This window comes from Corythoichthys intestinalis, chromosome 14, assembly GCF_030265065.1.
Source record: "Corythoichthys intestinalis isolate RoL2023-P3 chromosome 14, ASM3026506v1, whole genome shotgun sequence".
In the NCBI taxonomy this organism is placed as follows: Eukaryota; Metazoa; Chordata; class Actinopteri; order Syngnathiformes; family Syngnathidae; genus Corythoichthys; species Corythoichthys intestinalis.
In genome coordinates, this window is record NC_080408.1 from 33,751,346 (window position 1) to 33,764,872 (window position 13,527).

At 38.8% G+C, this 13,527-nt stretch overlaps 1 protein-coding gene across 1 annotated transcript in view; it reads right to left on the minus strand.

Annotated features, from left to right (window-relative positions):
* Window positions 1-2,453: 2,453 nt before the first annotated feature.
* Window positions 2,454-13,527, minus strand: part of LOC130930463 (BMP/retinoic acid-inducible neural-specific protein 3-like) — a 44,458-nt gene continuing 33,384 nt past the window's right edge. The window contains exon 8 of the mRNA XM_057858434.1: window positions 2,454-3,753. Coding sequence (XP_057714417.1) covers window positions 2,625-3,753 — 1,129 coding nt within the window. The 3' untranslated portion in view covers window positions 2,454-2,624. The remainder of the gene's footprint in view (window positions 3,754-13,527) is intronic.

The following is a 13,527-nucleotide window of genomic DNA, read 5'->3' on the forward strand; positions in this document are numbered from 1 at the left end:
CTGTGATTGGTCAGTTGGAATAGGGTACTGCTCATCCGCAATACAAAAAAAATAAGCGGCGTAGAAAATTGATTAGTTGAGGTTTGAAACAAAAAATTATCATCTCAAGTAAACAAACAGTTACGTTGCAAGGCAGTCGTGTTTTGTTATGCCGTTTGCAGCATTTTTGGAGTAGAATTTCAAAATTATGTTTCAAAATCATGAACAAACAAGCCAATTCTAGTTTTAATTGCTTGGGGTGAAAAGTGGCCAGTACAAATCCATACTTCTGGAGAATTATGCTGTAGTTAACTACTAGTGTTGCAACTGAGACCACGACCAAGACTTGTCTGAAACCAGAACTCACTAAGACAAGATCAAGATTTTGGGGATACAAAATCAAGACCACAACGTAGTCTTTTGGGAGTGAAGTTCGACGCCTGACCAAAAACATTAAAAAATGGCTTTGAATGAAGACCTCTCTTTAGTGAAAAAAAATATTAACTACATATTCCCTACGAAGTCAGAATATTATCTCTATCAGTAGCCGCATACTCAAAATCTCATCCCTTAAATCAATATACATACAAACCTCTTTGTATTCAATGTGAGTCATACCTCAAGATCTTTAATCTATAGAGAAGCATGTTGGGTGAATCTTGATGAAGCTTTGTCTTTGCTCCTCAGATGCAAAGATCTGAATCAAAGCCGTGCTGTATGCCGGCGGCTCCTGTACTGACAGCCTCTAGGGGATTTAGGCTAATTTTCCTTTTGGTCCAAGTCACTCTTGTCCCTCCAGCGCCACCACCCAAGAGTGCTATCCTCGTCACTGATACCTGACTTACTGCTGTTTGATGCCGGTCATGTCTCACTGCCTACCGAGCTCATCTATCACAGTAAGTGTGAATGGCAGACAGGGACGGCGCAGGATCAGAGGGGGGCTGCTTCTAACCCTCCCCCTCTCCAACGATATACTTAGTAATCTGTGCCAAGGCTACTCCCTAAACGAAGAATGGAGACCTTGTGTTCTGAGCCTCCAGATGGGAGACAAGAAAAAAACAGCAAACACAATTGCAGCTTTCCAGTGAAGAAGAAATTCAAACTATTCTTCTGTAATTTCGTACATCTTCATGTTATGCATTGTGATGTGATTTCAGTTCAGTACGGCTTCAAAAGAATTTTAATGGTATGCTGGCTTGTAACAGAAAGAATCGTATCTTTGTCATTGCCATGGCAACTACGGATCACTTTCCTTAGCGGACTCCAATGGTGAACCATCTCGAGCAGCTCCTCAGATTGTGTGCACAAAAGTTTTCCACAAAGGTGGAAAAATGAAGAACCAAAATGACATTCGGCATTGCAGAAAAAGTCCAACTGAGAAATACAGTAGATAAAAACAAAATCTTTTAATGCTTACATTGTATTTAGATGTCTTACATTTCTTATTAAAGAATAGTGTCTTATTTATATTAGACATTAGTTAATGATTCTAAGCTATAAATGATAGATATTTTGAATAATAAATATAATTACTTACCTTCTTTTTATGGCTGGGTTGAAACAAAAGTGGTTGCGTGGTGTCTGTAAACGGGGGTATCCAGGATAAAACGGACACATTAAAAATAGTTTGGGGGCTCAATGCACCATGAAACTGCTATGGCAGCATACTGAACTAATGATATGGAGACTTATCTCATTCTTTCACTACCATTTACAAGTTTACTTGTTTATTAGAATCAGAACATTCACTTCAATTGAGTGGTAAGTAAGGTGGAGGGTCTGACACAGCACCAGGGTGCTAAAAATACAAAAAGGGTCAAGGTATATTGCTAAATACATGATTATTTGGCCACCAAAAGTCATTTCCAAATGTTGTTTTTACTGATTTATAGAACGAAAGTACTATTCTGACATTACCCACCTCACAAAAGTCAAACATATCAGCAACATAGTCGCTGTTTTTTTTTTCACAAAACCTAAAAGTTTTTGGGAGACTTTTTGACACATTTGGGAAAAAAAATTCTGCTGTTTTACCGCTAATTACTAAAAAGCGTAAAAAGTTCTCACTAAACATTTTGTTCCTGGAAAAAGAAAAGATTTTCGTGACCAAATTATCATGGAGCACTAAATCTTTTGGGTCTTGAAAAATCAGTCCAAATGCTCAAAGATGGCTGGCTGAGCTGAAATGAGTGGCTTATTTTAAAGTATAACACTGTAGTTTGTCAACAAAATCAACTTTTTATTTAACTTTGACTCCATGACGATGGGTGAAGTTTATGGCAAAAAAATAAATAAATAAAAAATCATGTTGTAATGTGCGCAAACAGAGAAAATTGCACCGATTTTGTTCCCAGGTTGTCAGTCGAACTGGATCAAATCTCTCCCGCGTGGTGTGCATATAGATTGAGCATGCTTGTTGTCTGTAGCTGTTTAATACCAAAGAGAAGCATGGTAATGAAACGAAAGATTGAAACGTCTTTTATTCATAAAACTGCACTGACATTAGCATTGATTTTGATTGCACACAGTTTATTTACAACAAAGCCTTGAACAATGCACCATTCACTTGACAACAAATGGATCCAGCAGAAAGAGGATGCAAGCCTGTATGCGGCAAGAAAATACAAAACACAACATGGGTGCCATTAGCTACACAGTTTGGTCGCCTCGTACTCCGTGTAGTTGGGTTGTCTGGCACTGAAAGCCTGCAGGGCGCTGAGGATCCTGCTCACGTCCGCACTGGAGAGTTTAAGTCTGTGGCGGAGCAGACAGGCAAATAGATCCACGTGGGGGGCCCCCGGAGGCGAGAGGCGATTTACCCTGTAGCGCAGCTCCACCAGCTGCAAGAGAGCCGAGTCCTGCGATCCCTGAGTGTACGGGTAGTCAATCTGCAGAATCAAGTCCTGGATTGCCTCAGGGTCAAAATGCATGCTGTATCCAAACAGCTGCATGCTGTTCACTTTCATATAACCGATACTACTGGGTGGCTCTGTCGCCTCCGTAAGCTCATCGTCCACTGAAGTGTTCTTTGATCCCGTCGCCGCGCCCTCCTTGATTCGACTCCTCAGGTAAAAATGCACCGTCTCGAAAAAGCTCTTCCATCTGTTACCGAGAGACAACGTCCAGTTATAGCAGTCCAAGGGAATGTCCAATTTGGTCCGGTCCCAGTCGGGATAGCCATTTTGGCCTACGGGCATTGTCCAGCTCTCTGAATGACTGCCTCCAAATGGGTTCACGAAGAGCGAAAAAACTGGCTCGAGGGTGCTGTTCCTGCTGAGGCAAAATTGCAAGTCCAGTCCAAGGAGCATGTGAACACGATTAGATTTAACCCGGTTGCTTTTCAGGGTCAACAGCATTCGCTTCCTCCATGATGGGTCGAACCAAGTGTTGACCCGCACATCGTTGCTTACGAACACCGCGTGTAGAGTGATGCGCGGGTCGCGTCGCTGAAGCAGGTAGCGAAGCTCCATGTCGTGCAGGTCTTGATCGCTCTCCATACCCAGGTACGGGTCCGTAGGGTCGGGCACGGCGTGTCTGCAGGCTCCCTGGTTCAGGGTAAAACCAGGATTGCAGCTGGAGCATCTCGTACGATTCTCAGCAGAGCAAGACGAGCAGCGGGGTCCGTCGCCCGTGGAACATGGGATGAGGCCTTGGCAAGGTGGGTGACTGTAAGGGCAGGAGCATCTGCGACTTTCTTCATTGTAGACTCCAACTTGGTTGTTCTCACTGCAGTACAAGATGGAGAGGGTGTAGCTCAACCAGAAGTGAAGAGACCTAGGAGAGAATCACAACAAAAGATTCTCCAGCTTGATTCTCGTCTTTTGGAGTCCTTTCTGCTCGAAATGAATAGAATTCACCAGTTTAGCAAGACGCGCCTTTGCATATTAAAGCACTAATTTTTGGTTAGTAACACCATATACTGACAGAAGAGTCACTATTCTACTATTCTACAGAAAGAAAGGCTGGAAAGCATCCAGTGTCTTGTAACTTTTTCATTCTAAGCATTTTTTGACTCGCTTCCCAAGGGCATTAAGGCTCTTTGTCAGAATTTGACTTTATTTTAAATTCATTGCTAATCCATTTAAACTGGCACGGCTTTCAGAGAATGATCATGTTTCAGGGCCACCGACAACAATAGGTGTTCAACTCATTTAGGACATCTATTGCTATGATTGTCAACCACTGAGTTAACCCTTAATTGGGAAAGTGACCATTACAATCCAGTCTGACTGAGAGAGCTGGCAGTGATCTTTCGCCGCCAGCCTCTCCCAGTCAAAATGGATCAGATGTCTAGCGCTGTCAATGGCAGCTAATAAGTTAAATAAGTGCCCCACAAAGGGTTATGGACCTGTGTGTGGTATTTACACTTGGGATTAGAGATGTCCCGATCAATCGGGTCCGATCACGTCATTTTCAAAGTATCGGAATCGGCAAAAAAATATCGGCCATGCCTTTTTTTAATATATATATATTTTTTAATTAAATTGTTTTCTAATTGTATTTAACGTTACAAACATTATATGTTGCACTCATCCAGAGTCTTTAGTTTAGGCTTAAGGTAGGATTACCAAATTTATCCCGATAACCTGTAATGGCGCCGTTTTACCTATATAGAGAGATAAAAGGCAGTGCAATGAGTAGAGTGAATTTTGGCAGCCTTTGGAGCCTTTTTATAATTGGCTAAAGCTTTACAATCCCTACGTGGATTCCTCTCACAGAAAGAATGTTAATAATGTAAATGCCATCTTGAGGATTTATTGTCATAATAAACAAATACAGTACTTATGTACTGTATGTTGAATGTATATATTCGTCTGAGTTTCATTCATTTTTTTCTTAATGCATTGTCAAAATGTATATGATCGGGAAAAATTATCGGGAATGATTGGAATTGAATCGGGAGCAAAAAAGAGCTATCGGATCGGGAAATATCGGGATCGGCAGATACTCAAACTAATACGATCGGGATCGGATCGGGAGCAAAAAAACATGATCAGAACAACCCTACTTGGGATTAAAAATTTTAATCGCAATTAGGGCTGTCAAAATTATCGCGTTAACGGGCGGTAATTAATTTTTTAAATTAATCACGTTAAAATATTTGACGCAATTAACGCACATGCCCCGCTCAAAGATTAAAGTGACAGCAGTGTCCGCTTGTTACTTGTTTTATGGTGTTTGGCGCCCTCTGCTGCTTTACAAGTTTTAATAAAACGAAAACATTACGAGGGCTTTTAATATAAAATTTCTATAACTTGTACTAACATTTATCTTTTAAGAACTACAAGTCTTTCTATCTATTGATCGCTTTAAGAGAATGTTAATAATGTTAATGCCATCTTGTTGATTTATTGTTATAATAAACAAATACAGTACTTATGTACCGTATGTTGAATGTATATATCCGTCTTGTGTCCTATCTTTCCATTCCAACAATAATTTACAGAAAAATATGGCATATTTTATAGATGGTTTGAATTACGATTAATTCATTTTTAAGCTGTAATTAACTCGATTAAAAAATGTAGTTGTTTGACAGCCCTAATTGCAATACATTCTCCAACAGCTGACAATAAAGACTTTTAGCTCACTTCTTAATGTCTTTGCTACGCTTCATATTGTATCCTAAATTAGTTTAAGATGGAAGATTTTTGTTTTCCAATACAATGTGGTGCAAGATAACCATTAGGGCATTTCAATGCTTTAACAGTTCCTTTTAATGACATGGGCTACTAGACTCAGATTTTTCATGTTGTAAATGTATACCATAGAAGGATAATGGGTGTGCATTCCATTTTCAACTGATTACCATCGTGCAGTTAATATAGTTAGCATTTTGCACACACACTTAACACACTCGTCTAATTACTTATGTGTTACCACTTGATACATATGCCACATAAAAAATAATGTATTTTGAATTACATTTTATACTTACAATACAACACGTAAACATGAGAAATTTAATATACCCATAAACGCAATGTTTCACAGGGACACGAACAATAAAAATACTGTCTTTAATTTTATTTTACAACCACACAGTGTGCAATAAACAAGTACAATTGGATTCAAAGTTCAAAGTAGTAAATGGATGGATTGTGCATTTTATCAATTTCCTTCTTGAAAATGCAACCAATACAGACTGTGCAGTGGCTGTCATGAGCTGTTCGAGTCGAGCATCCAGGTGGGCTCTATGCTGAAACAGCAGTTGTAGCAGGGAAAAGAATATAGGGAGCCATAATGGAAAGCAACAAAATGGCAACAGCTGAAATTCTTGAAAAATGGTAAACTGTAAATGGAATGCATTTATGGAGCACCTTTCAAGTGACTGAGTGCTTTTACAGTGTTGATTCATTCACACAGTAATGGTGAATGCTGGCAGGGATCGAAATAAAGTATGGGGCTCGTTTACGCACTCATGTTGCAGCTTACATTGCAACTGAGACCATTAGTATCTAGCTCAGGGCAACTCTGGAGAAAATTTGGGGAAAATGGAAAAAAAAAGCTAGGATAGGATGAGATCATTGACAACCATGAACACTCCCCTGGTGCATTTATTTTATAATTTAATGTTAACTTTAGACATGACTTTATTAAAGGGAACCTCGGAATTAAAGACTAATAGGCTCTAATAAGCCACAATTGTTCTCTTTTACAAAAATATGTTATTAGAAACACATAAAATATTGCCATTGATTTAAAAATCTATCATATTTAATACATATTTTGCCCTACAGAGGGCGTCATGTTTTGTGGGCACAATGGAGGCTCGGTTAGAATATAGGAGAATATAACGGCGTTACTAACGGCTTTGTTTTCTTCAGTAGTGAGTAATCTAATTAATTACTTTTCTCATCTTGGCAACGCTGTTATCGTTAGTGAGGCGGGAAAGGTGTGCGTTACTATGCGTTGTGATGTTGGTTGACGACCGCGAGAAAAGTCTGAAAAACACGGACTCACGGAGATGAGAGAGCAGAGCAGGAGTGGGGAGGAGGCAAGGGAGTGTGACGCCGTTGCAAACGCGATGCTACTATGCTAGGTGGGTCCAATAATACCTGACTGTAGCTGATAGCCTTCAAACTACGCCCACATGATGCTTTGGTAGATATCACATACATACAGAACTAGATGTAAATGACAGACACGTCTGCATTAGCAACAAGTATCATAAAGAACTAGATGCGTTAGTAAACAGCCGCCATCTTAAAGCAGTACACTTCTCATGAAGGCTCTGTTGTAGAGAACCTTCCTAGCGAACCTAAGTAACTTTCTATCTAAAATACTCCTAAATCGGCAAAACTTAACTTAAATCTATCTTGAAATGATGAAACAGTTTTAAAAGTTACACATGTTGAAAATAGACAGAAGGGAACTAATGCAATAACGGGAGCAATTTTAACAACTTTAACGGTTGATTCACAACATTAAATGACTTCCACACATAGCGAAGGTTACTAACTAGTTTTCGCAATATCCGCAATACCCCTGTGTCTAGTTAACTTTAAGGTAAAAAATTGGGCTACGGCCAATTGTCCCAAAAACCTGTTAAACCTCATATTGTGTGACCGTTTTTTGTTGTTGTTGTTTTTTTTGTTTTGTTTTTTGAGAAAAAAAACATGAAAATTATCACCAATAACTTTGCCAAGTAACTAATTACTCTTAAGTAATTTGTTACTGTAATTAATTACTTAAAAAAAAAAAAGTAAGATAAACAACACTGGTGACGACTAACAAACACTACCAGGTTACTCCAATTCCTTCTACGTGGCAAGACGTCCAACACATCCGTAAACAGTGTTGTTAATCTTACTTTAAAAAATTAATTAATTATAGTTACAAATTACTTCTCCCAAAAAGTAATTGTGTTAGTAACTCAGTTACCTGAATGTAAGAGTAATTAGTTACTTGGTAAAGTAACTGGTGATAATTTTTATGTTTTGTCCCCCCCCCCCCCTCCAAAAAAACCAACCAACCAAACAAACAAACAAAAAAAAAACATAGGTCACACTATGTGAATTTTAAAAGGTTTTTGGGACAATTGGCCCTAGCCCAATTCTTTTCCCTAATTTACCCTTTACTCTGAATCAACCGTTAAAAGTTGTTAAAATTGCCCCCATTATTGCATTAGTTCCCTTCTGTCTACTTTTGACATGTGGAGGTTTTAAAACTATTTCATTATTTAAAGATAGATTCAAGATTTTATATATATATATATATTTCAAGATTCTCTCTCTCTATATATATATATCTATATATCTATATCTATATCTATATATATCTATATATCTATCTATATATATATGTATATATATATATATATATATATATATATATATATATATATATATATATATATATATATATATATATATATATATATATATATATATACAGTGCCTTGCAAAAGTATTCGGCCCCCTTGAACCTTGCAACCTTTCGCCACATTTCAGGCTTCAAACATAAAGATATAAAATTTTAATTTTTTGTCAAGAATCAACAACAAGTGGGACACAATCGTGAAGTGGAACAACATTTATTGGATAATTTAAACTTTTTTAACAAATAAAAAACTGAAAAGTGGGGCGTGCAATATTATTCGGCCCCCTTGCGTTAATACTTTGTAGCGCCATCTTTTGCTCCAATTACAGCTGCAAGTCGCTTGGGGTATGTTTCTATCAGTTTTGCACATCGAGAGACTGACATTCTTGCCCATTCTTCCTTGCAAAACAGCTCAAGCTCAGTGAGGTTGGATGGAGAGTGTTTGTGAACAGCAGTCTTCAGCTCTTTCCACAGATTCTCCATTGGATTCAGGTCTGGACTTTGACTTGGCCATTCTAACACCTGGATACGTTTATTTTTGAACCATTCCATTGTAGATTTGGCTTTATGTTTTGGATCATTGTCCTGTTGGAAGATAAATCTCCGTCCCAGTCTCAGGTCTTGTGCAGATACCAACAGGTTTTCTTCCAGAATGTTCCTGTATTTGGCTGCATCCATCTTCCCGTCAATTTTAACCATCTTCCCTGTCCCTGCTGAAGAAAAGCAGGCCCAAACCATGATGCTGCCACCACCATGTTTGACAGTGGGGATGGTGTGTTCAGGGTGATGAGCTGTGTTGCTTTTACGCCAAACATATCGTTTTGCATTGTGGCCAAAAAGTTCCATTTTGGTTTCATCTGACCAGAGCACCTTCTTCCACATGTTTGGTGTGTCTCCCAGGTGGCTTGTGGCAAACTTTAACGAGACTTTTTAATGGATATCTTTGAGAAATGGCTTTCTTCTTGCCACTCTTCCATAAAGGCCAGATTTGTGCAGTGTACGACTGATTGTTGTCCTATGGACAGACTCTCCCACCTCAGCTGTAGATCTCTGCAGTTCATCCAGAGTGATCATGGGCCTCTTGGCTGCATCTCTGATCAGTTTTCTCCTTGTTTGAGAAGAAAGTTTGGAAGGACGGCCGGGTCTTGGTAGATTTGCAGTGGTCTGATGCTCCTTCCATTTCAATATGATGGCTTGCACAGTGCTCCTTGAGATGTTTAGAGCTTGGGAAATCTTTTTGTATCCAAATCCGGCTTTAAACTTCTCCACAACAGTATCTCGGACCTGCCTGGTGTGTTTCTTGGTTTTCATAATGCTCTCTGCACTTTAAACAGAACCCTGAGACTATCACAGAGCAGGTGCATTTATACGGAGACTTGATTACACACATTTGGATTCTATTTATCATCATCGGTCATTTAGGACAACATTGGATCATTCAGAGATCCTCACTGAACTTCTGGAGTTAGTTTGCTGCACTGAAAGTAAAGGGGCCGAATAATATTGCACGCCCCACTTTTCAGTTTTTTATTTGTTAAAAAAGTTTAAATTATTCAACAAATGTTGTTCCACTTCACGATTGTGTCCCACTTGTTGTTGATTCTTGACAAAAAAATTAAATTTCATATCTTTATGTTTGAAGCCTGAAATGTGGGGAAAGGTTGCAAGATTCAAGGGGGCCGAATACTTTTGCAAGGCACTGTATATATATATATATATATATATATATATATATGTGTGTGATGTCTACCATGTCTACCATATCTGCCATATCACGTGGGCATAGTTTGTAGGCTATCGGCTACAGTCAGGTATTATTGGAGCCACCGAGCAACTTTTTTTGCCTCCTCCCCACTCCTGCTCTGCTCTGTCGTCTCGGTGAGTCCGTCTCCCTCAGACTTGACTTGTGTCATTCAAGTAAGTAACGCATAGTAACGCACGCCTTTCCATCCTCAGTAACGGTAACAGCGTTTCCAAGATGAGAAAAGTAATTAATTAGATTACTCACTACTGAAAAAAATAATGTCGTTTGTAACGCCGTTATTAACAACACTGTCTGTACATCGGTTCAAAGCGGTGAGCACTTACTATTTGCGTTTTTATTGAGTCCTTTTCATTGCCTCAAAATACTTTTTGCATGTGTTTTTATCTCATACTTTTAAGCATCGTGTTTTGTTGTAATACCTTTAAAGAAGATTGTTGATCTGTTGACCACATTAGACACGTTGCATATTTAAACCACCCTTATTTGATATTACTATGTTTAAGCATTATTTGATATTACTATATTTAAGTATTTCCTTCTTCTAGATCCCTTCTAAAGGGATCTTTAGTGTATTCTGTCTGTATGTATCTAAACAAAACAAGCTGAAAGTGCACAATAGTACTTCGGGTGTCAAATTTGCATCTTGTTGGACGTTTTGCCGGTGTAGCACATTTTGCAGAACACTGTTTTTTTCCCCCCTACTCTCCTCTCGTCTCATCCCGTCTTTGCTGTTCATTTTGCTTTTGCTGCTCGTTTTGTGAAATATAAACAGTGCTGTCATGCTCATTAATGTTCGTCTCGGGTTCAAATTGAAAGGGTTGAACAGATGACATGTTTATGTCGCTAGAGCCCGGCAGCTTAACCATGTGACGTCACCGCCCTGTGACGTCAACAAAAATGGTGACCTAGTAGTTAAGCTAATTTTACAAATTGTATAAAAATGAAAACATCAAGAGGGGTTTCAAATTATTTTAACTCATGTTTATCTTTTAAGAACTACGGCCTTTCTATCCATGGATCCCTTTAAAGGGAAAGTGCAGGTCAAGTATGAATGACCACGTGAAAAATGGTTGCTCGAAGAATCTAAATATGCAAATCACAAAATTCTTAGAACTACGGTGATGGAGTAAATCATGGTTAAACGCAGACCATGACAATGCGCTGCCATTTTGGGATGAATGTCACGTCAGTTATACCCACGCTCCTTTGTGTTGGAGATAACTCATGAAAAGCCAGCCAAGATGTGTCTGAGCAGCAGAGAAGACTGCGTACTTATCAGTTTTAGGTTGCAAGGCAAAATGAAATGGTGGAAGTAATCACTAACTCAGATAATTTGAGCGATTAGTTATTTTCCTATGTACTGGAAAGCCAGAGCAGGCTAACAGTTTGCACTGAGCAAAGATGAACATTGGATTTAGCATCTTCATTGCATCAGCATTTCAATCAGAACACAGCAACCAAGAAATCAGTGTGGGGACGAATCTGTTGCTCTCCACAATAGGCAACTACATTAGCAGGCACTATTAGCAAACAGCATGTAAACGCTGATAAACATTGAAAACAATTAATGAAATAAAAATAAATAAATAAATAAAATGGTCGCAGTCTTTAAAATTACTTTAACTGGTGTCATTTCTCTTTACCATCTTGGATGTAGACGAAAACTCTTTCACATTTTGGCTTTGGATTTTTTTCTCCAGCCAACGCGTTCTTTTCTCCCGTTTTTCAGCTGAAGGTGACTGCAGTGTTTGATGAAACATTGGGGCAGAAAATGTGCCGAACAGACTTTCCAGGTTTTTGTAGGCATGAACAGCATGCAGCCATCTCTTTCACAAGACCTCAGCAAGTCCGGTGGTTTGACTATTATATCTGTCCTGTTTGCACAGCTGAAAGACGAACACTGTGGCATACTGGCACTGCCTTTTCCTTTTCTTTCTGTCATTTTTTCGATGAACACCCGGCTATGGAATTCTGGTATAAAACAACTATATACTACATTCCTGGGAGCAGCGTTATTTTTAGCAGCCCTTTGAATTATCGTCTTGGTCTTTTGGACAATGATACTTATTAGTCTTAGTCATATTTAAGTCATGTCAAAATGTGTTTGTCTTCATCTAGTTTTTGTTGATGAAAACTCTAGAATAATTTCCTCTGGTTTTAGTCGACGTCTACTAAAAATGTTTTCATCTGTAAAATTAAAAACATTTCCTCCCAAACTGTTAAATAAATAAAGGTTTCCAACTATTTCGAATGAACATTGACAGATGAGCACATATGGTAGCGTCTACAAGGACAACACCAACTTGGTGATAATACTAGGTTGCCCATATTTTGACTTCCAAAAAAGCGGACACTCGGACACCCTTGGGATACTTGAATTTTACTCGAAGTTCACTCAAAGATGCCAATAGACCCTACTCATCTACGTCATAAAATGACGTGTCGCTGTATCCTACCGCCATATTGTCCGTCATTTTTAAGCCCTATTCTCAATGGTTTCAATTAGTCGTGCAATTTATAGAGCAATTCATGGAAGCCCCGGTGTTATCTGACGCTGTAAACTCATTGGATGCGTTGCATAAAAGGCGTTATGTGGAAAAGCTTCAGTTTATCCATTCGCCAGATCCATATTTGATGCCTAAATCGATGTTTTTCGACCCGCTGTCTTCGCCGCCTCTGCCTGACATCTGCTACCCTGATATTTACAACTATCTTGTCCACACAAAATCAGCCTATTCTCACGAAAGTTTGAAAAACTTTAAGACCTTGGAGGCTTATAAATACTTCGTTGCTGGTTGGGTGAAACAGGTCCTCATCCACGAAAATTCGGCAGGAATCTATCTTGTGCTCGTGAAGGTGAATTACGAAATTTTCATTTCAAAATCTTATGTTATTGCTAACATCCACTGTCAAGTCTAATGTATTTCATGTCATTTGTCAACGGAGCTAGGGCTTTTAATGTTTATATGGTTTAGCCATAGCACTCTCACTACATACATATATAATATGTAATAAATATGAAGTGCGATAGCACTACTCCAGATTGTCCCTAGTTGAATTTATTTTTTGGCTTTTGACCTCAATAGTGAAATTGTAAATTAATTGTATGACAACTGTCTTATTATCCCCTATAATTATATATTTTCAGGTAGTTTATTCACAACGTCTGAGTGTATGTTGTCGGCGATTAGCCTAGCAATGATCTTAATTGTGGTTGTCAGCCCAAAACCCTCTAAATATATATTAAATGCATCTTACCAGATATAAAATGACTACTACATAATCTGTGATAATCGTTTGGAGCCCAGTTTTCTCGTCGAATTGCAGCAGTCCATCTCGCTCTCCTCTCCAGGTCTCTCGGAATACGGTAGAACTTCAAGCCTCTCCGTCTACCTTCTCTGTTATTGCAACCGACCGCCACACACGCCTTCACCATTTTGATTATTAATGTTAACGAGCAG